The 22,676-nt window shown below is 43.1% G+C and overlaps 1 protein-coding gene and 1 long non-coding RNA gene across 3 annotated transcripts in view; one reads left to right on the top strand and one right to left on the bottom strand.

Annotated features, from left to right (window-relative positions):
• The window catches only part of NT5C3A (5'-nucleotidase, cytosolic IIIA), a 55,570-nt gene extending 52,256 nt beyond the window's left edge, over window positions 1-3,314 (bottom strand). Inside the window, exon 1 of one of the 2 annotated variants that reach the window (XM_004385316.2) lies at window positions 3,095-3,314. In XM_004385316.2, the coding sequence (XP_004385373.1) occupies window positions 3,095-3,247 (153 nt within the window). In that variant the 5' untranslated portion in view covers window positions 3,248-3,314. The remainder of the gene's footprint in view (window positions 1-3,094) is intronic. The other variant, XM_023739595.1, reaches the window with a different exon arrangement.
• A 176-nt stretch (window positions 3,315-3,490) lies between these two features.
• Window positions 3,491-19,592, top strand: LOC111822180 (uncharacterized). Its single transcript, XR_002825440.1, has 3 exons — window positions 3,491-4,238; window positions 10,515-10,667; window positions 19,401-19,592. It is a non-coding gene; the product is annotated as an uncharacterized LOC111822180 (long non-coding RNA).
• The last annotated feature ends 3,084 nt before the right edge of the window (window positions 19,593-22,676 follow it).

Below are 22,676 nucleotides of genomic sequence, written 5' to 3'. Positions count from 1 at the left end.
AAAGTCTATTGAGATGACAGAGGTATGTCACAGGAACCTAGACATCAACTGAAAGAGCACACAGTGGCCACAACCGAACAATTTCAGGAACAAATAAAGTACCACTGGATTATAACCCAAAGTATAAAATAAGTATCCATGAGTCCATAGTGATATAAATAAATGATTGAAAAAGTAAATAAATGGACATAATAGACCAGTTTCCCATGCAGATGAATTCCAAATAATTTATGTAGATCCTTCACTCTCAAGGATATGGAGGATAACTCCCCACTCCTTAAGTGTGGTCTACATATAATAACTTCCTTCTGAAGAGTACAGTAGGGGAACAGTGGAGAAACCTGATAAACACCACCTCAGCCAAGTGATAAAGGCCAATGCAGCAGTCATAAATCAAGTTGATAGTATATAATCTTTGTGATGTGATAAGAGTGACACTTTACCTCTGTGGTCTTCTTCCCCAGAAATCCATAACCCATTAATCATGAGAAAAATATCAGACAAATTCCAATTGTGGGACATTCTACAAAATATCTGACCAGTACTCCTCAAAACATCCAAGCTCATCAAAAACAAATTCTGAAAACTGTCACTCCTTAGCCAAGAGGAGCTAAGGACACATGACAGATAAATGTAATGTGCTATCCTGGATGGGATCCTGGGACACAGAAGAACATTCGGTAAAAACTAAAGAAATCTGAATAAAGTATAAACTTACTTAATAATCACATATTGACACTGGTTGATTAATTATAACAAATGTACCATACTAATATAAAACATTAGTAAAAGGGGAAGGTGGGTCTGGTGTATATGGGAACTCTCTTTACTATCTTTGCAACTTTTCTGTATATCTAAAACTGTTCTAAAATAAAAAGTTTATTTAAAAATAAAATCTACTATGAAAATTTTATTAGTAATCTTAAAGAGACTGTAGTTGCAAGAAGAGAAATCTACCCAACTAGTTCCCTTCATTAAGAGGTGAGGGTGGTTGTTACATCTCAGGGAACACACAAAAGCATGAATAATTAGGCTTGGAAAAATACAAACAGCAACTCTGAAATAGCTCCTCTTCTCTCTGCTGCTTTGAACCTCTCTAGTCTGTTTTCTCTGTATATTTATCTTGCTGCTCTACATGACATTTCAGCTGCAGATCCACAACCCACTAGCAACACCATCTCCACTTCTGTGTCTCTTAATTAAAAACTCTTGAAAGACAGTATATCACTTTGAGCCAAGTCCTAGAAGTCATTTGTGTTCTTGGCCTGTTATGAATAGGCCCACGGAGGTGAGGTAGTTACCTCTAATTCCATTAGCTGTGACCAGTGTGTGCTATGCCCACTGGACATCAATGGACTAGTACAAATTCTCTAAGGTAGGGTGGGGATGGAGGTATGGGGTAGAGCAGGGTCCCTCAAACAGGCTATTATAAAGAGACAGAAGCAGGATTTGAACGCAGGTTTTGGTTTTCTGATTCTCGAATAAATGCTTCTTTCATCTGAGGAAGCAATGTATTAAAATTAAAAAAGGAAAAAGCATAAAGCTCTTCTCACTTTTTCATTTAAAAGCCACTAGCAGACTGCATGTATATTACAATCTGAATTAAAGTATGTATAGAAATGAGGAAAGTTGGTCTTCCTGATGGGCATTCGTTATTTTTCACAACAATGACCAAAATGTTCCTATGACAGTAGCATTGTGGGAATCTGTGAAAGCATTAATTTTTAGTCCTACCTGGTTTAAAGCAAAAGTGATATAACAGACAATTCCTCAGTTTAAGTACATGTAAGGGAGTATGGCCACTGGTTTCCTTTCACATACGTATTATAACCTCATGGAGTTCTTGAAGCAAGGAAGCAATATAAACAAAATTAAATTTCTGAGACAAAAATATTTGCTGCTGTGGGTATACAAGTGGAGAAAAGAGCTTATAATAAGGCAAGAATAATTTAATTCTAACAATAATTAATTCAAAACCTAGGAATATTTTTGGAATATGAGACATGTGGGAGTTAATTTTGTTTTTCCTTTAGTTATGCAAATACTTCTGTAGTCAACCTGTAGCCAGCAGCAACCAAAAGGGCAGTTTCTTTGATTAGTTTCAACACATGACTGTGACTGAAGTAGTCTAAGTACGATAACCTAAAATTTTATTATTTAGTATAGTGGCAGATTCTCAATTTATTTCTATCTTAAGTATTTGACCCCAGATGTCCATATATGTAGCACAATATCCGGAGTATACCCAGGGTTATGCATGCCAGTAAATACACTAGAATGCAAGTCAGTGAGTGACTTGTCTTACTGAGTCTGCTCTAATTAAAAAACAAAAGTAAACAAAACATCCCCAAACTCTGGAACAACAAATTACTTATAATGTATCTCAAATACAATTTTTGAAGTTCACTTGTTCAATATAACAAAAATAAACGTCTTCTAAAATAAGGTGATGCAAGAGCTTTGGAAGAAAATGAACATAAGGAAACTTCTTGGCAGTTTGAGACAAGAAGGTAGTAACACTGAAATACACGATAAACTATTTTGCACTCCCACTGGGCTGAATGGCTGGCATTCTTTTAAAGCACTGAAGAAACTGCATCTTCTAATGATTTACCTCATCTCTGCCGCTCTGTCAAAAAGCAAAACAAAACATACAAACTGTGTGGGAATTAGATTAGTTGCAACAGTTTGACACGGGATGCGGAGTGGGGGGAGCCACCTGCCCACGACCTGCAGTTAATCACTTGAGAAAAGAGTTTTGCAGCGCAAGGTAGTTTCCGAATCATCTATTTTGTTGCCTGGCTGCTTCAAATGGAGACCTAACAAAGGCGACTGGAACCCGAGTGCCCGTCGGGTATCCAGACCTGATCGCGGATTCCGCAAGGTCGCCGCACGCGGGCCAGCCGGATCCCCAAACCATGCGCCCCTCGCCCACCGGACCCCACCCAACAGGCGACGCCATCTACTCTTTCTTGTGTCCAAACAGCCGCCCAACGCGGGAGGGCGAGGCCGGATGGGCGGTCCCCAGACCCGCAGCCCGCTCGCCCCCGCCGGCCCCTCGCGCTCCCCAGGCAGGCCGAGCCTCCGCACTCACCATCTCGATGATCTTAGTTTTCCGCCCTGTCTTCCTCTTGGAGGTGAATATGTATTGGGCCAGCACCACCGCCGCCACCAGGGCGCACACACTAGCACTCGCTACCGCTCCAACCCTCGCCACGGCCGCCCGATCCATGGACAGGGCCTTCATTCGCCCCCTTGCCACCAAAGTAAGAGGCCACTCACGGCAATGCGAGCCTGGGAAGCGCGGGACCCGAGCGCGCGCCGCGGTAAAGCCGCGAACGCCCGCTCTGCAGCCTCTTTGCGCGAGCCCCGCCCCCGAGGAATGCCCAGCCTGTGAGTGCCGGGGGGCGGTGCCGGGAGAGCGGAGGGGCGGTGCCTACGTTGGGGCTGGCGCGAGAGGTGGGTCTTCCCCAGAACTTGCGTCTGAAAAACTGGTCCAAGGGTGGGAAAGAGAAGTATAGTACTCTCTGCTAAAGAACACTAGGAGTGGTTCATTCCAGCCCTGTCCCAGAAGAAATCTGATTCCAACCACTGCCCAAATCCCAACTCAGAAATTGTTCTCTGCGTCTCATTCTCCCGCGCCACTCCGGCCTACCACCCCCAGAAGGCGTCGCGGCGCAGCCATGTGACCTGCGCAGTAACGTTCGTTGGAAAGTGCCATGACAACGAGGCGAAGGTGGCACGGAGTTATGCTGGAATGGGGAGTGTCGCTTCAGAGCCCGTGCTGTTCGTTTTCAACGACATCTCAGTCACCGCCTCCAGTATCATTTCCTCTTTTTGAGCAGCGGGGCTTGCCTTCGCTCCCGCCTGCCTGGTCTCTTTCAAGGATGAATGCCGTTTCCCTGCTTTTTCTCGAGGGTAACAGAAAGGCGGCGCAGGGGAGCTTCTTGGGAGGGTCACCCCAGCTCTGTGGAGCTGGTGGTGCTCTCTTTGCCCTTGACCTGGAGTAAATGCGAGTAGGACAAGAGGGATTAGTGAAGCTATGGGTTGCTTTTCTCTGCACTCTCATTCTTACTCCTGCTCCAGCCCTGGGACCCTCGGCAAGCCTTCTTAAAGAGGAATCTGCGGAAAGAGGGTATGCAGAAAGATGAGCAGGTCCCATGTGACCCACCATCAAGTAAGAAAGAATGTCTGGAATTGAACTTCGGAAGCATGTATCCCCTTTTCATGTTTTGTGGGTAAGACTGATTCTCTGATATCATGTAATTAATGGTTTTGTAGATGTAGGGTCATCACTTTCTTAGGAAAGATGTTTGCATTAAAAAAAAACAAAAAAACCCGAACACAGTGTATATGAGTCTTGCTGTGACATACCCTTCAGCAGGCCCGGAGCAAATGGTAAACCAAATTGCAGCCTATGATTGAAGCAGGGTGCGTATACTAAAAAAAAAAACAAACCTCGTAGTAACTCTATAGGACAGAGTAGAACTGTCCCATAGGGTTTCCAAAGCTGTAACTCTTTGGAAAGAGTCTGCCCCCCGCGGAGTGGCTGTTGGGTTTGAACTGGTGACCTTTCCGTTAGCAGCCCAGCGGTTAACCACTGCGCCACAGGGACTCCATTGTGTATGTACTTAACCCACTGCCATCCCAGCCAGTTCCAACTTGTAGCGATCCTATAGGACAGAGTAGAACTACCTCTTAGGGTTTCCAAAGCTGCACCTCTTTAGCGAGGCAGTCTTCCCTACTCCCGGCGCGGCGGCTGGTGGGTTTGACTTTTCGGTTAGCGGCCGCTAACCCCTGCGCAACCAGGGCTCCTGGGAATTCCTCCTTGGGGTAGGATTATTGCTTCTCCTTCTTATTTAATTTGCAGACCACGGCAGTTTAATTTAACTAATTTTAAGACTAGAGTTAAGTAAAAACAAACAACCAAACAAAAAAAAAAACCCGATTATATACAAACGTATTAGGAACAAGTGCTGCGTGCAAAGAGAAGTTGTTTTGTAGGTGTGTGTGCTTTGTTTGAGTCGAAGGCTCATGTCTCTCTCCCTGCTACAAAGATGCTTTTGAAGCCAGAAAAGGAAGGGAACTCTCCTTTGAAACCTATTGTCCTGCAGCCTAAGTGGTCATTTTAAAATCTGTCGATTTTTTAGAAACGGAAATGAATGGCATGCAATTTTTCCACAAATGAAACTTTGTGGTTTCTGTTTTTTAAGTCTGTGGCAGAATTGGGAAACACATGGTGGCTACTGACCATTAGTCCAAATGGTTGGTTTTTCTATTCTTTAATGGTGTAAGACCTTATATTTGAATAAATTATTGCCCACAGTGGTACATGATAGCACCTGAAACGGGGACCAGTAGGCAGGAATTTGATGTAATGGAATTTATGAAATTTTGCTATGTATTACATTACATGTTGCTCTGGTATGATAATTGAATAGCATTGGTTTGAGGTAGTTAAGTAGTTAAAGTTAAGTTTAGGTAGTTAAGTAGTGATATTGTGAGGAAGAGCTATTTGATGGACCTAGGTTTAACATCTGCCCCACTAGCACTCCTGTTACAAATTAAAACAAAACAAAGCAAAACTAAAAATGCACCACTGACACTTGCTTTCTTGCTTTTCGATATTAAATTGTGGAGTGGTGGCAGCCTAACAAGAGGAGAGACTAGAGATTAGGGAGAGGGCATGGAGAAGCAAGGTTCTGCCTTAGCTGTGTGACTTTCGGGAGTCATAGAACTACTCTGGGCCTCCTCTTCCTGTCCGGCAAAATGAGAGGAAGCTATGCATAGACAAAGAGGCAGTCGTTCGAATAGATCAAGGGGATACTACGTGGTTTAAAATTGGAAAAGGTGTGTGTCAGGGTTGTATCTTTTCACCATACTTATTCAATTTGTATGCTGAGCAACTAATCCTAGAAGCTGGACTATATGAAGAAGAATGCGGCATCAGGATGGGAGGAAGACTCATAAACAACCTGTGATATGCAGGTGATACAACCTTGCTTGCTGAAAGTGAAGAGGACTTGAAGCACTTACTGATGAAGATCAGAGACTACAGCCTTAAGTATGGATTATGACTCAATGTAAAGAAAACAAAAATCCTCACTACTGAACCAATAAGCAACATCGTGATAAATGGAAAAAATATTGATGTTGTCAAGGATTTCATTTTACCTGCATCCACAATCAACACCCATGGAAGCAGCAGTCAGGAAATCAAAAGACGCATTGCATTGGGCAAATCTGCTGCAAAAGACCTCTCTGAAGTGTTAAACAGCAAAGATGTCACTTTGATGACTAAGGTACACCTGACCCAAGCTATGGTATTTTCCGTCTCCTCATATGCATGTGAAAGCTGGACAATGAATAAGAAAGACCGAAGAAGGACTAACACATTTGAATTATGGCACTGGTGAAGAATATTGAATATACCTTGGACAGCCAGAAAAATGAACAACTCTGTCTTGGAAGAGGTACAGCCAGAATGATCCTTAGCAGCAAGGATGGTGAGACTTCATCTCACATACTTTGGACATGTTATCAGGAGGGACCAGTTCCTGGAGAAGGACATCATGCTTGATAAAATAGAGAGTCAGCGAGTGGCTGGGTGGGTTCCAACTACCATCTTTCAGTCAGCATTCATGTGCTTAACTGTTGCACCACAAGGGCTCTCAGTAAAACCCAAATCTTGCAATGGCCTGTAAGCCTACTCAGTCTGGCCCTCCTTGGCCTATCCAATGTCATCTCCTACCACTTTCTCCATTCTCTTTGTTCCAGTCACCATGGGCTCCTTGCTGTTCTTTGAACAGGTCAGGCATGCTCCTGCTTGCCTTTGCACTGCCTATTTCCTCACCTAGAAACTTCTCCAGGTATTTATATAATCTTCTTCAAGTATATGTTGAAAAGTCACTTTCTTAGTAGTTTTTTACCAGGACTACCCTATATTTATAATTTCAGCCCTTCCAGCACTGGCAATTCAGATAGCTCTCACTCTTCTCAGATTTTAGGGTGCTTTCACATAGTAGTATAGTTGCACAGCCTGGTGACAAGTCACAGAATTGAGGAATGTAGCCTCCAATACAATTTCTTTAAATTACCATGTAACTTTTCTTACTCCTTAAGTATAATTAAAAAGTGTTTTATTCCCTTCTTCTTTTCCTCAGTTATTACATATAGCATGCATGAATATTGATTATACACATCGGTAGTCTAGAGACAGCAGAATGTTGGAACAGGACCATGACTGAAGAAAAAGAGAAAGGGACATTATCCAGAGGTCTGGGACTTGAAGAGCAGGGTCTCCATGAAACCCTCTGAAGCAGGAGGTGGACATGGTTATCACTCAGAGCAGTGGGGGGTGAGGACACGTGTGTGTGCAGTTGTATAAGGGATAGTTGCCCTATGTGAGGTATAAATGCTGAGTAGCTTAGAGAGAAATATAGAGGCTATTTTTTGGTCAGCCTTATGTGTTTTCTACTCTGATTCTAGCATTAGCTAAGTTCCTGGCCAGAGATTCACATGTAATCTGAGCTGGATGTTATATAGTATTTTAATCTTAGAAAATTAATACTCAGGTTTATCATGCATAAACTCATTTATTGCAAGGTAGTCATAGCAAGGCACACAAGTAAGACCTCACAGCATTCATTTAGTACTGGAAAATCAGAATTAACAATTACAATGTTAGTTCATTAGTTAGAGTCCAAATCTTTAGACTTCATGCCTTTACCCTTAACGAGAGGTCTCGGGAGGAATGCTTAACCACTGCTCAAATGTGGCAGAGGTCCCTGGTAACTAGGGCCCAAGGTGGGCGGTAGCAGACAGAATCTCAGTTCCATCTCTGCCTTTTTTCAGTGAGTGGGCAGAAATTTAGGGTTTATATGCAAATTTGTCACCTTGGCTCCACATGACAAGGGCCAGTGTGACTTGTCCCCTCGAGCAGCCCTTTGAAATCTTCTGTTCAGCTCTTTTACTTGATCATTTCTTCTATTCACTTAGCTACTCTATGTTCCAGAGCAAGCTTCGGAGTCTCTTCTGACATCAGTGTTGGTCTTTTCTTTCTTTCCTGTCTTTTTAATAACCTTTTGCTTTCTTTATTTATGATGTCCTTGATGTCATTCCAGAACTCGTCTGGTCTTTGGTCATTGGTGTTCAATGTGACAAAATCTATTCTTGAGATGGTCTCTAAATTCAGGTGGGATATACTCAAGATCGTACTTTGGCTCTGGTAGACTTGTTTTAATTTTCTTCAGCTTGAACTTGAACTTGAACATGAGCAATTGATAGTCTGCTCTGCAGTCGGCCCCTGGCCTTATTCTGACTGATGATATTGAGCTTCTTCATTGTCTCTTTCCACAAACGTACTTGATTTGATTCTTGTGTATTCCATCCATCAAGGTCCATGTGTATAGTCACTGCCAATGTTGTTGAAAAAAGGCATTTCCAATGAATAAGTCATTGGTCTTGCAAAATTCTATCGTGCGATCTCCAGGGTCCTTTCTATCACCAAGGCCATATTTTTCAACTACTGATACTCGTTCTTTGTTTCTAACTTTCACATTCCAATCACCAGCAATTATCAATGCATTTTGATTGCAGGTTTGATCAATTTCAGGCTGCAGAAGTTGGTAAAAATCTTCAATTTCTTCATTGTTGGCCTTAGTGGTTGGTGCGCAAATTTGAATAACAGTCGTATTAACTGGTCTTCCTCGTAGGCATGTAGATATTATCCTATCACTGACAGCACTGTACTTCACGATAGATCTTGAAATATTCTTTTTGACGATGAATGCAATGCCATTCCTCTTCAATTTGTTATTCCCGGCATATAGACCATATGATTGTCTGATTCAAAATGGCCAATACCAGTCCATTTCAGCTCACTAATGCCTAGGATATCAATCTTTATGTGTTCCATTTTAATTTTGACAGCTTTCGATTTTCCTAGATTCTTACTTCGTACATTCAGTGTTCCAATTATTAATAGATGTTTGCAGCTGTTTCTTCTCATTTTGAGTTGTGCCACATTAGCAAATGAAGGTCCCGAAAGCTTGATTCCATCCACATCATTAAGGTCGACTCTACTTTGAGGAGGCAGCTCTTTCCCAATTGTATTTTGAGTGCCTTCCAACCTCAGGGGCTCATCTTCCGGCACTATATCAGACAATGTTCTGCTGCTATCCGTAAGGTTTTTACTGGCGAATTTTTTCAGAAGTAGATCAACAGTCCTTCTTCCTAGTCTGAGTCTAGAAGCTCAGCTGAAACCTGTCCACCGTGGGTGACCCTGGTGGTATTTGAAGTACTGGTGGCATAGCTTCCAGCATCACAGCAACACGCAAGCCACCACAGTACAACGAACTGACAGACGAGTGGTGGCATCAGATGCTAATGCACTTACATTTCTGCATTTGGTACTGAATGTCCCTTTTTCATCTGTCCAAAGCAAATCCTTATATCCAGGCTTGGCTACTCTGCCCTTATTCCTCCTCAGAACATCAGTCCTAACACATCTTACCTCCCCACATTCGGTACCCTTCCCCCTCTCTCCCTTTGGGAGATTAAAAATACCTGAATCCCTATGTTTAAAAGACCAGCAAAAGCAACAGCAAAAACCCTTTTCACAATAGCAGACTCTCTCTAGCTACTGTCACATGGCAACAAAGAGTAGTCTTTATTTGCCATTTATCGCTCCTCAGAGGACTTCCAGTGGTTGTCTGCCCCCATCACTTTCCCCAACCAGAAGCTTCCAAATTGCTAGGGAACTGCTTGGTCCTCTGGAGGAGCCGATAGCCAAGGTTGGCAGCAGACGTGTCTACACATACCAGCTAAGGTCTCAGGAAGGAAAACTCCAGATTTTCTTGGGGAAGAGTGCACAGGCCCTGCTGCCATAGGAGCACTCCCGCAGGGTTTTGCAGGACCGGTGAGCACCTCGGGGTCGTCCCGCCCACGCGCGGGTGCAGTGCGTGGGGCGGAGCCGGGCAACAAGCTGAACCTGAGGGCCTGGCAGCGCCTACAAATGCGCGTGGCGGTGCCGGGGATGCGCCAGTTGCGGGATTCGATACCCCCAGGTAGGTCTCTGGGCTTCGGATTGAGGCTTGGGGCGGAGGCTGCGAGGCTGGGCCCGAGTGGGGGTCGCCCCGGGACTGGCAGGGCTTCAGCCAGGGGGGAGGTTGGTGAGATCTCAACGGTGCTAGAGAGAGGTTCAACCTAAGGAGGTTGGGAGCGGGTCTTCTTGAGGGTGGGAGGTGGCCAGGTGGCCGTGGGTTTGCTCAGCTCTCTGTCGGATTTGGGGGTAGGAGGTGTCAGTTTCCCTTAGCGCCACTGCTGGAGGAGGGAGGGGAGACCTGCCCGGGTCACTCTTCGGGCCTTACTTAACACGGTGCCTTTGGGCAGCCTGGGGGCTACTGTCTAAGCCGCCACCTGGGCCTGGAGATCTGAAGGGGTACTAGAATGATTTATCTGACTTACAAGAGTTTTGCACTGCCCATTACTAAACGTGGGAACCTGTCTTTCAGCTTAGAAAATGAACTCCTCTTCAGAAAACAACGCACATTTTGAGAGCAACAACGTCAGACCTTTTCTTTATGGGCAGCCCACAGCCCAGTGGCCTTACCCGGGTCCGTGGTACCTGAGCCCTGTCCATAATCCTTTCTGTGTTTCTGGGGCAGGTAAGGACTTCTGTAAGCAAACTCTTGAACCTTGCCTGATACATTTCTCCATTGTCTCCCTTCCTTCACCCTGCCCCTGAAGCAGGCTGGATTGTGGCAGCAGATGGGGCAGTGTTTGAGGTTAACGCTAACAGCTAAAATTTGAATGCTAGCTATATGGCAGTTGACTGAGTATGTAGCATGGGTTCTCTCATTTGATCCTCACAGCAACCCCATGAGATAGGTGTTATTGCCCTCTGGTTTCACAAGTGAGAAATGTGAGGTTTGAAGAGTCACTTGTCCAGGGTCATACAGTAGTAAAGCCAGGAATCTCATCCTTATGTTCTGAGATTAGTCTGGGTAGCAGAGGCAATTTAGTTGAAGTATAGAGTCCCTGAGTGGTGCTCACGGTTAAGTGTTTGTCTACTAGCCAAAGGTTGGCAGTTGGAACCCACCCAGACAGGCCTAATGATCTGCTTCTGAAAGGTGACAGCCATTGAAAACCCTATGGAGCAGTTCTCTTGAGTCTGAATTGACCAGATAGCAACTAACAATAACAAAGCCCCTATAATCCTTTCAACAAGACCTAAAGATTCTGAAAACTTCTATATAGAGGTCAAAAAAAGGCTTCAGGGTGAGGACAACCAAGACTTTTAAAAATGTTTGAAGGTGAGCTTTATATTTAGAATTTCTTTCCATACAATAATTTAATGGGAAAGGGTTTCATAGAGAGATAATGACAAGCAGAGAGGGAGATAAAGGAAGAGGGTACCAGAGGAACCCCAGGGAAATAAATGGTGATCTTTCTTTCTCACTTACCCAGTAGCAAACCAGTTGCTTTCATATCAAGTCCAGCTTATGGTGAGTCCGTGTGTATCAGAGTAGACCTGTGCTCCATAGAGTTTTCAGTGGCTAATTTTTTAGAAGTAGATTGACAGGCACCTCTGGGTGGACTTGAACCTCCAACCTTCTGGTTACAGCTGAGCCCATTAACTGTTGGCACCACCCAGGGGCACCTCCAGTAGCAAAGATAATGTTAAACTTAATATTCTGTGAGCCCAGCTGTAGATAAAGCATGTTGTATAGTTTATGTAACTGTTTTCCAAGTTAGGAAACTAACTTATGATAAGGAGTGTTTTTGAGATGATAGTCACAGCTCCTAGCTGGGAAGTGGAATCTTTATGTCCTGAGTAAGTAGCTGTTTGGGGCAGCTGTGGCTGCTATTTTGAGCAGAGGAAGGGATTGCATGAGGGAAACTCTTAAATTATAGAGGGGGAAAATAACTGAAAGAAATACATGTATTATATCTGAAGCATTGTTTGAATTAAAAAGACCAAACCCATTGCCTTCGAGTTGATTCTGACTCACAGCAACCCTATAGGACAGAGTAGAACTGCCCCATGGGGCTTCCAAGGAGCGGCTGGTGGACTGAAACTGCCTACCTTTTGGTTAGCAGCCAAGCTCTTAACCAGTGTGCCACCAGGGCTCCTTCTTTGAATTAAAGGGGTAGAATTCTTTACCTCTGCTGTTCTTCTAACTAACCTTCCTATTCTATTCCACCCAAGTTTTTAAAATTTAGTTTGTCCTTTAGAGTTCTGGTTTATGGAGAATTAAAAAAAAACATGAGAACTAGGAGTTGGAATACGTTCTGTATTAGGTCCTTTTTTAATTGCGTGTGACACCACCTAACTCAAACTGATTTAAATGACAAAGGGAATTTATAGGGTTAATTAACTCATGTAACTTGGAAGTCCAGGAGTGCAGTGACTTCAGGTTGGCTAGATATAGGGACTCAAATGGAGTCTTCATTTGTAGGTTCTGATTTCCTTTGTTTTGGTCTCATTCTCAGCCATCACCTCATGGTGGCAAAGATGGTCACAGCAGTTCCAAGCATGTACTGATCTTATAAAGGAGCCCTGGTGGCACAGTGATTAAGTGCTCAGCTGCTGACTGAAAGGTCGGCGGTTCGAACCCACCAGTTGCTCCACAGGGGGAAGATGTGGTAGTCTGTTTCTGTAAAGATTACAGCCTTGAAAGCTCTATGCAGCCATTCTGCCTTATCGTTTAGGGTTGCTATGAGTCTGAATTGACTCGATGGGAACAGGTTTTTGGCTGGGACTGATACATGGATAGTGATCTCAGAGAACAGCCCTCTCTCCAAGTCGTCCTAACAAGAGTTCCAGAGTCCCTCCCTGAACTAATTGCCAAAGCCAGGAAGATGGGTTAATGTCATTGGCCAGTCTAGGATTTGTGCCTCCTTTTGGAGGTGGTGGGAGCTACCCCATACCACTTGGAAAGAGATTGCGTTTCCTTTCTCAAAGGACACTTGAGGTGAGGGACTGTTATTACCAAAGGAAGATAGCAAGGTTGCTAGGTATGAAAAGAGGTGTTCATTATAGATTTATTGAAGATAAATTACCTTATTATTTTTAGATAGAATTAGTGACTAGCTAATCAGAGGAATGTATTAGAAGGTGACCAATAGCTTGATGAAATTGGGTATTAAACAGCATGACAGTGTCATGGGCAAAATGTGGAGATGCGGGCTGGGTGATTATACAACTACATAAGTTCACAATTAGCCAAGTATGCTGGTTGGTGTTAACCTAAAGGGCAGTTTCTTGTGACTTACTTTGTTCCTAGTTATTTTGACTAGGAATTTTTCAGAACTGGAGGCGTAACTAATCTCTGACACAAACAAGATCTTTCCAGTTGAAACTGCGTTTTTTTAAATTGAAAAGTAATCAAATACATAGGGTTAAAAATTAAAACAGTATAGAATCATATAAAATGTTTCCTTCTAAATCCAGTTTTCCACTCTTCCAGTCCCCTCCCCATTGGCTAATACTGTTCCCAGTTTCTTGGGTATCTTTTCAGATACCCACTATGCATATCTACCTCTTTTTAAAAAATTTAATTGGATATACAAAACACAGTGCAGTAAGGTTAAAATAAGAGGACAAAGTACACGTTTTTATAATAGGTTGTATTGTATAAATATTAACTTTTCTGTGCCTCAGTTTGCTCCTTTGTAAAATGAGCTGAATTAGATTTTGATAGAAGCTGGGGAGGAGAGCAGCGAGGGAGAATGACCCAGAAGAGGGAAGATCATGAGATAGATTGGCAGTCTACTGGAGGAACCTCAACTAGGCCTAGAACCTAGGATCTTGCTGAGCGGATGGTGAGATGTTGACGTGAGAAACCAAGTAATGGCAGCTCAGAAAATTCTGATGCCAGCTGTAGTGCTGGCAGAGTTCTGGAGGCCCCTTGTGCCTGTCATTGCCTCTTTATTTGCTGACTTCTGGAGATATCCAAGGAGACCACAAGGAGGAACTGGGGACATTAGCCACTTAACAACTAAAATGGAAGAAATTCAATAATTTAACAACTGATGTGTACTGCTGATTATTGGTACTGGCTGCAGGTGTCATAAAATGGCTAAGTAAGTTATATTCCCTCTCTAGGTTTCAGAAATGGAAATCCATACTTTCCATATTATTCACTGGCACTGAGTGAGTATCCTGGCTTTCTTGTGCCACAGTCTCTGGTGCCTACCAGAGTTAACCGAAGACCTCCATTCCCTGTGTATCATCATACCACACAATTCTGGCACTATAATGGCCTTGGGAAAAAAATGAAAACCAAAGAGACTCAAACTGATCCTCAGAAGCCTGAAAACAAATGCAATAAACAAGATATCCACTCAGAAACCAACAGCCACGAAATCGATAGTGTGGCCAGTGTTCTTACTACTACTATTGAAACAGAAACTGGCAACGCCCCTGAAAAAACAAGTGGAGCTTTATCTTCTGTTGCTCAGGAGAGGGAGCTACACCATAACAGCTCTTGGAATACCACTCCTTATAGAAATACACCTACAGGAAGTTATGCCTTTGAGAAGGAGGACGTGAGAACAGACTATGGCAATGGATTCCCTGCAAGACAGTCCTCAGAGACTTTTAAAGAAGCCATTCTTTTGCATGACTTGGCCTATGGCAAAGCCATGCCAGAGGACAGGGTGCAGCACAATCTGATTTCAGGTGAAAGCATGGCTGGTGTGCACTGTAACCCTCCAGAGGGTGAGGATGACATTATCTATACAGATGAGCAAAGAGCTGCTGTGCTGTCGGAGCAGTGTCCTGAAGGAGTACGAGACAAGGAGTCAGGATCTGGCCTGGAGATGAGCTTGGATAAAGAAAAGAAGGGGTACGGGGCTGTTTCTAGAATCCTGTCACCGCCAGTTAAAGTAGAAGCTGCAGATGATGGCCAGTCAATTGAAAGCCAGAATATCCCAAGGCCAGAAGTATGCAAGTCTACTGAAGATGTGAATGATTTCCAGCAGGGGAGTCCACTCTGTTCCAGCAAGAAACCTATTAATGACCTGAGCCTGCAGTCCAATGCCCAGAACCCTCTCAGTGATGGGGAAAGAGTGCTGGACATCAGTTTTGTCTCCCCTGAGACAGTGCCTCTTTCTTTGCCTTCCTGGCTGGCCCAGTGCAAGTATGTTGATGAAGCGATCTCTTGTGATATGTCCCAGTTCTCATGGAATAATCCCCCGACTTCATCTGAGAAAATGTCCAATCAAGAAATGCTCTTAAATGAGGAACTTGAGGCGGCTTATTACAAGGATTTTGACAAATTTACAGAATGTCTCCATCATCAAAGAGTATAAACTGAAGAAAGGCAAGAGGCCAGACTTTGTAAAGGAGAAAGGCAATAAACCACAGTATGAAAAGGAGAAAGGCAGGAAGTCTGAAGCCCCTACTAGCTCCCAAACGGAAGGACAACTTATGCGTTAAAGAAAAATGCTGCCTTGGACAGCTCCCTCTCTGAGGATTCAGAAGACTGGGAGATAGAAGAGGAAAGTGAAGATGATGATAAGGAGATGTATGAGGTAGAATGTCTCTTTCAGGAAGTACGTCCACAGGGTCATCCAGATTTTTCCAGATGCAAACTTTATCAATAGGTTGGCAGGAGGGTAATCTGGAAGCCTTCCAAGAGCCCCCTGTCTCCCCAGCTCATCCTCTGGCCCACCAGAAATAAGCTGAAGTTGAAGCTTCGTGCTTATGAGAGCATCCCTCTGGTATACAAGGCGAAGGAGCAGGAAGGCTGTGAAACTGCTTATGACAGGCACCCGAAGAAACATAGCATGGCCAAGCAGGAGTCAAAGAGAGCTTCTCATATGTCTCTAGAAAGTAAGTAATTAATGGGCGCAGATATCCTATTTAGTTGTCTGTAGGAGTTGCACATTGGGGCCTGGAAGAGAAGGCAGCCTTGGGTTAATTCCATGTTTCTCAGTTTTGAAAGTAAGTTTTCACTTGAGCCACAAGTGCCCATAACTGTGGGGCATACAAATAGAATCTCAAGTTAGGGCTCCTGCCTTCTAGGAGGTTGTGATGTAGTTTGAGACAAAAACCCCACGTAGGTGATGATACAGAGCTGTGTGATGGTAAATGAGTGGGTTCAGGTGTTCAGAAAAGGAGAGAGAGAGACAGATGTCACTGGGATTGCTGAGGAGAGGCAGTCCACATGAAGGCAGTGACTTTGGTGTGGACTTTGGAGATGTGGTTTGGAGTAGAAAGGATGAGAAGTGGGCAGTGGGCATGGAGACAGCAGCAGAAGTCAAATGGGCAGCCTGGGCAGGGCAGGTGTGTTCCAGGGGTTCAGCCTGAGACCGTCCTGCCAGAGGGGAGACTTGTGGTGATGGGTTGGGACAGAAGTGAGGCCAAGAATTCTCCTTTACTTCTATAGAGTTTTATCCTGTAGGCAATAAGGGGCCAGTACAAATTGAACAAGGAAATGTGTTTTAGGAGTGTTAAAAAGGCAGTATTATTTAGGAGGCATTAGAATGGAGAGTGCCTGTATGCCTGGACCTTGTAAGAAGTCTTTTGGATTAATTGGATATGAGTTGATGAGGGTCCTAACTCACAGTAGATAGAAGATATAGACATCATAGCATGTGCCAGGAGGCTGGAGCACAGCTGTTTGAAGCTTTGACACTGAGCAGGGATGGCCCAGAGTAGAGCTTTGGGGGTGCAGAGGATGAAGACCTGCCAGCCGGCACGTGAGGCACAGGGTGTATAAGGGCCCTAAAACAAACAAACAAAAAAACCCAAACCTGTTGTTGAGTCAGTTCTGACTCAGGGTGATCCCATGTGTAGAACTGAGCTCCGTAGGGTTTTCTAGGTTGTAATTATTACAGAAGCAGATCGCTAGGCCCTTTCATCTGCGGTGCTGCTGAGTGGGTTTGAACCACCAGCAGCCTTTTGGTTAGCAGCCTAGTGCAAACCGTTTACACCATCTAGGGACCATCATAAGGACCATATAAAGAGGTTTTAATTAGGTTCTAGTACTAGCAAGAAAAACTTCAGTTATTTGCCTATCGCTTCTAGTTCTTAAACTGGTTTTTACTCGAGTGGAGTGCTATTTATGTTCCTTGTTTGTGGTTTTGGTGATTTCTGTGTCCAAAGATGCAAAAACTGCTCTACAGGAGTTTGGGCAAGTTTGTAAACTTTTATTGCATCTGCTTCATGATATGGGTCACAGCTAAGGATGAACTCAAGGAATTCAGAGGCCACAGTCCTAAAAGAAGTCAGACTATTATTAAATAGTTAAACTCTTGGCTGTTAGTTGTCATGATTTTGATTTATACCCAGTGACTTAGAAAGTAATTTTCAAAAATGCAGACTTTAGGGTATGAACCAGTTTTTTTGTTTTTTTTTGGCCTTGCTTGATTACTCTCTGCTTATAAGGAATAAGGAAGGCAAAAGAAACGAATGTTCTGGCCACTACCTGGGGAGACCCTCCTGCACAATAAATGGAAGTGTTTTCCATTGGAAAGTATTTGTAAACCTTCTTGCACAATAGTTTACATCATAAAAATAAATGGAAATTTCATTCTTTAATTACTATTTAAAATAGAAACACTGCCCAACTTCTTTACCCTTGGTGTTCTCAAAGTCTTATTTGCCTCTGCTTACCTTCTCAGTGTATATGAATGATTTTTTCCGTAATTGGGGAATGCCATTAGTTTTTAGCTTTATTCTCTGTACTACCTTAACACTGTAGTTTAGTAGCTCCAGCATTTTCTTCCTTGGCTGTGTCTGAAAGAACTTGGTCCTATCAAATAGCATTAACCTGTCTGTTAGTGAAGGCTTGTGTGTTGTTATGATGCTGAACAAGTTTCAGCAGATCTTCCAGACTTAGAGGGACTAGGAGGAAAGACCTATCTACTTCCAAAAATCAGCCAGTGAAAACCCTGTGGATCGCAATGGTCCAATCCACAACCAATCATGGGGATGGCGCAGGACCAGGCAGCATTTTGTTCCATTGTGCATAAGCTCAACAACAGTGTGCTAGTAGTTCAGTTATATATATTTTTTATTATATAATTTTATTTATTTCATTGTTGAGAATATACACAGCAAAACATACACTTATTCAACAGTTCTACATGTACCATTTAGTGACATTGATTACATTCTTTGAGTTGTATAACTATTCTCATGCTCTTTTTCTGTGTTGTTCCTCCACCATTAACATAAATTCACTGTCCCCTAAGGTTCCTATCTAATCTTTTGAGTTGCTGTTATCAATTTGATCCCATATAGTTATTAAAAGAGCGTAAAATTTCAGTTATATTTTCACTTAATCCTCACAATAGCCCTGGGAAGAAGATAATCACGAACTGAGGTCAAAGTTAAAAAATTTACTCAGAATTACACAGTCAAGATTTAATTTCCAGGTATAAAGTTTCTCTTCCCCAGATAATGTCTATTAAATAGTTATTCTGTTGCTGTCAAGTGAAAGCTTTTGATGCCAGGGCTGTAGGATGGAATATGAACATAGAAAAAAATCTTGAAAAAGTCATTTTCTTAATGTCTGTTTTTTAATTTGTTTTTCCCCTTGGGTTTAAATAACTTAGGTTATTGAATGTCTGAATCTTTTCTTTCAGGTAGCTCTGCGAGATCAAATAGGAAAGTGTGTTCTAGGCCAACAGATAAATCAGAGATTTGAGGCTGATGCTGTAGAAGTTTGGGACGTACTTAGCCAATACAGAGGTTGCTATCTAGCCTATATTAAACTTTGCTATCTTAAGATTTATATTTAGGACATCATTTGCTTGGTTCCTACCCAGTATATATTCTGCCTTCCAAACCTAGCACTGCTGTGACCAGTAAGCAGCAGCATTCTAATTAGGTAACAGACCTGCCTATAAACAGATCCTACCTAGTTTACCAGGTTGGATTAAAAGCCAAAGCCTTTAAATACTGTCGAATACCCAGTGAGTTTTTATAATGATTTCTCAAATTTAATTCTGGATGCTGATAATGATACTAAGTTGTGAGTTAAATGGGATTTTGCAAGTTATCCCAGTGTTTTTGCTATGAAAGTATCCTAGTTTAGAAGTGGGTATTGGAAGCTTAGCATAGCCCTTGAGACAGCTAGTAACATGAAAGGCCTCCCTTAGCACTGAGGCTTGACAGTGAACATCCCTGCCACGCGCCCTCATCCCTAACCCTGGGGCATCAGGGCTAACGCTCTGGGAGCAGTCCATGACTGTAAAGGCCACTCCTGCCCTGCAGTAGTCAGAAAGGTAAGACTAAGCTCAGGTGAAATGACAAGACCTTTTGCATTATACTAAAGATGGAAACTAAAGGTACATTGATAATGATTCTCTGCTTAACTTGTATCTTGAGTCTGTTTTACAGCAGAATAAAGGACATGTTTATTTGTTCCATTATTTTTTCATAGGAAACAAATTTGATGCACGTCAGCTACAAAGAAGAGTTTAACACTGCATGTGACCTGATGCGAAAGAACATGTGATCTTTTTCTCTGTTGGGCCTAATAAAACTCTTGTCTTCTGACTATTAACATAATGTGGCAAATAAAGTCTTTTGAATTTTATAAGTTGTAAAGTTGTTAACAAATGGAATTGCATATGTGTGTAGTTTTTTTTTTTTTTTGGAGCTTTTTTTTTTAAATTTTGGTGAAAGTGTACACAGCCAAAGATACACCATTTCAACAATTTGTAACACTGGCTACATCCTTCAAGTTGTGCTACCATTCTCTCTATCCTTTTTCAAATATTCCACCACCATTATCTTCAACTCATTGCCCCCTAAGCTTCTCATCCAACCTTTCGAGTTGCTATTGTCAATTTGATCTCACATAGATAATTCTTTAAAAGAGCACAATGCTCAAAGCAGACTATTTAAGCTATTTCTTGGTTCAAAGAAGACTTCAGGGGATAATTTTGGTTTGAGGTTTAAAGTTTATCTCAGGGCAATAGTTTTGGGGGTTTGTCCAGCCTTATTGGCTTCAGAATGTCTGGATTCCATTGAGAATTTGAAATTCTTTTCTATGTTTTTCCCCCTTTTGATCAGGATTCTTCTATAGAATTTTTCATCAAAACATTCAGTAAGGTAGTTGGGCACCATCCAGTTCTTCTGGTCTCATGGCAAATGAGGCATTTGTTCATGGAGGTAACCAGACACATTTGATTTCCTCCTCCAATTCCTGGCTCTCCTTGCTTTGTTGTTTCAGGTAAATGGAGACCAATTGTTGTACCTTGGATGGCTGCTTGCTAGCTTTTAAGACTCCAGGCACTACGCAGCAAACTAGAAGGTAGAACAGAGGCACTTAACATGCTATTAGGCCAGTTGATTGAGATGTCCCTCAAAACCATGACCCTAAACCTCTAAACTGAGGAACCAAATCCCATGAGGTTTTTGGTTGTACATGATCAGCCTCAGCAGCTTCTCTTTCTTTTGTTGTTGTTGTAAATACATCACACAACTTTTGCCAGTTGAACTTTGTACAGGCATACAACTTATTCACAACAATTACAGTAATCGGCTGTGCAACCCTACTCTTAATGTGTGTGTGACTCATGCATTCTTGAGCATCACCACCAATAGTGTGGGATAAAACTAGGTGTTCCAACTCAGTTTGCCATGTGTACTTCTGTCTTCTCATCTTCAGGGAAAATAATGGTGAAGCTGAGGACAATAAACACACTAACAATTCCCCAGAGATTGGAACTACCCTGGGGTTTGGGACTGTGTCTTAATCATCTTTATAAATAATGACTAGGCACATAGTAGGTCCTTGATATTAACACTGATGGTTGTGTTCAGGGGTGGGAGTGACACCTTATACCCCTGCATTGACCAGTCATTGTGATGCAGGATGCCCCCGGCAACAGGGCATCACCTTGAGTGGCTCTCTCAGGAAATGGCAATCCCTGGAAAGGGAAAGTCAGTTGTAAGCTGTCAACTGTCTACACTCCCAGCACCTGGATTACTTTAGTTCTGAAGATGGGGCAGGTGGGGGGAGGGGTGAGTGCTAGGCATGGGGAAGGGGTAAATATGGATGGTGCAACATAGGATATTCCTCAACTTGCAAATCATGTTCCAAGTGGAGAATCTCTTTAATAAATCTGTATTGAACACCACTTATGTGTCATTGCAGTGAAATGAGTTCCTCTATGTGGCCTCTTGTCTTGGTTCTTTGGAAAAACAGCTTGAGAGAGATTTTCCTTCTAAGCCCTGAGTTACCTTTGCCCTAGTTCTTTGGAGAAGCAACTTCCGGAGGAGGCTCCTGGTTGTTTTCTACCCCAGAGGGTTTGTTACTTATGTCCCAATTGATTGACATTTCCTGGGTAAGCTGTACAACTTGACTGCTTGATACTTTCTGTCTAGCCATGGGTTGCAGTCTGCCATGTGATTGGTCTATTTTATGTACCTTGCAGGGACTGGTCAGTTTACCATGCATATTGAATGACTTGCAGTCCACCAAGGGGATTGGTCAGTTTGTGGTACTGCTGGGAGAGCCATGCCTTGAAATTGACAAGGAGATGGCTTATATAAGCAACAATCTCACAGAGGTTTTAGAGAGCCGCGAAGAGAGAAAAAGCAGAGGGAGGGGAGGTGAGGAACCTTCTGAAAGAGCTGTAACATGGTGAGCGACGTGGAAGGGGACCTCTGGCAGAATCATCAGTGATAGCAGAAACCTGCTGCTAGGCAGCTCAGAGAGCTGAGAAAGCTGCTACACTGGCTATGAGCTGGGCCAGTCAGCAGTGGAGAGGCCAACAACAAGGAGGCTGAAAGCAGAGAGGCTTGCACAGCTGAGAGGATGTGTGCACAGCCAAGAGGAAGCATGCACAGCTGAGAGGGCGCATGTATGGCAGAGAAGGGCCTGCCTGCTTGCACAGCAGAGAGAAGAGCCTATTTGCTTGCACAGCTGAGAGGAGCTGTGAGAGCTGTCCTGCACTAAAGAAGGTAGGGATGTGTTTTCTACTTTGGAGAAGCCTTCTAGACTTTGCCTACATGCTTCCTGATCCTGATCCCAAGTTGTAGCCTGTTGATCCTGATCCCAAGTTGCACCCTGTTAATTCCTTAATAAACTCCTTAACTGTAAGTATAATTTGTGAGTTCTGTGAGATGTTGCAGTGAATTGCTGAACCCAAATGGAGGAGGGAGAAGGGCTGAGGGGAGAAGAAATGGCTGATGTCAGAGATGGACTGGCACAGCAGCTTGGAGAAATTGGAAGTCTGGGACATATTTGACCTCTACCTCATAGGAATTGGCTTTGTGTTGATTCTTGTATTTGAAATTATCAGGCAACACATTCATGTACTATACAAGATGTTCTCTGTTCCTCAAGATGCTTCCAGACTAGTAGGCAGTTAGGCAAAGAAATAGTTACAGTAGAGTGTTGTGATGGTTAAAGTTGTGTGTCAACTTGGCTGGGCCATGATGCTCAGCAGTTTGGAAGTTATGTAATGATGTAATTTGGCAGTTATGTAATGATGTAGTTATTCTCCATTTTATGATATAATTCTGTCTTAGTCATCTAGTACTGCTTTAACAGAAATACCACAAGTGGATGGCTTTAACAAAGAGAAATTTATTTTCTCACAGTCTAGTAGGCTACAAGTCCTGATTCAGGGCGTCAGCTCCAGGGGAAGGCTTTTTCTGTTGGCTCTAGTGGAAGATCCTTGTCGGCATCAATCTTCCCCTGGAC

This window comes from Trichechus manatus, unplaced genomic scaffold, assembly GCF_000243295.1.
Source record: "Trichechus manatus latirostris isolate Lorelei unplaced genomic scaffold, TriManLat1.0 scaffold00137, whole genome shotgun sequence".
NCBI classification, from domain to species: Eukaryota; Metazoa; Chordata; class Mammalia; order Sirenia; family Trichechidae; genus Trichechus; species Trichechus manatus.
The sequence above is the reverse complement of the archived record's forward strand: the minus strand, read 5'-3'. Positions and strand labels throughout refer to the sequence as shown.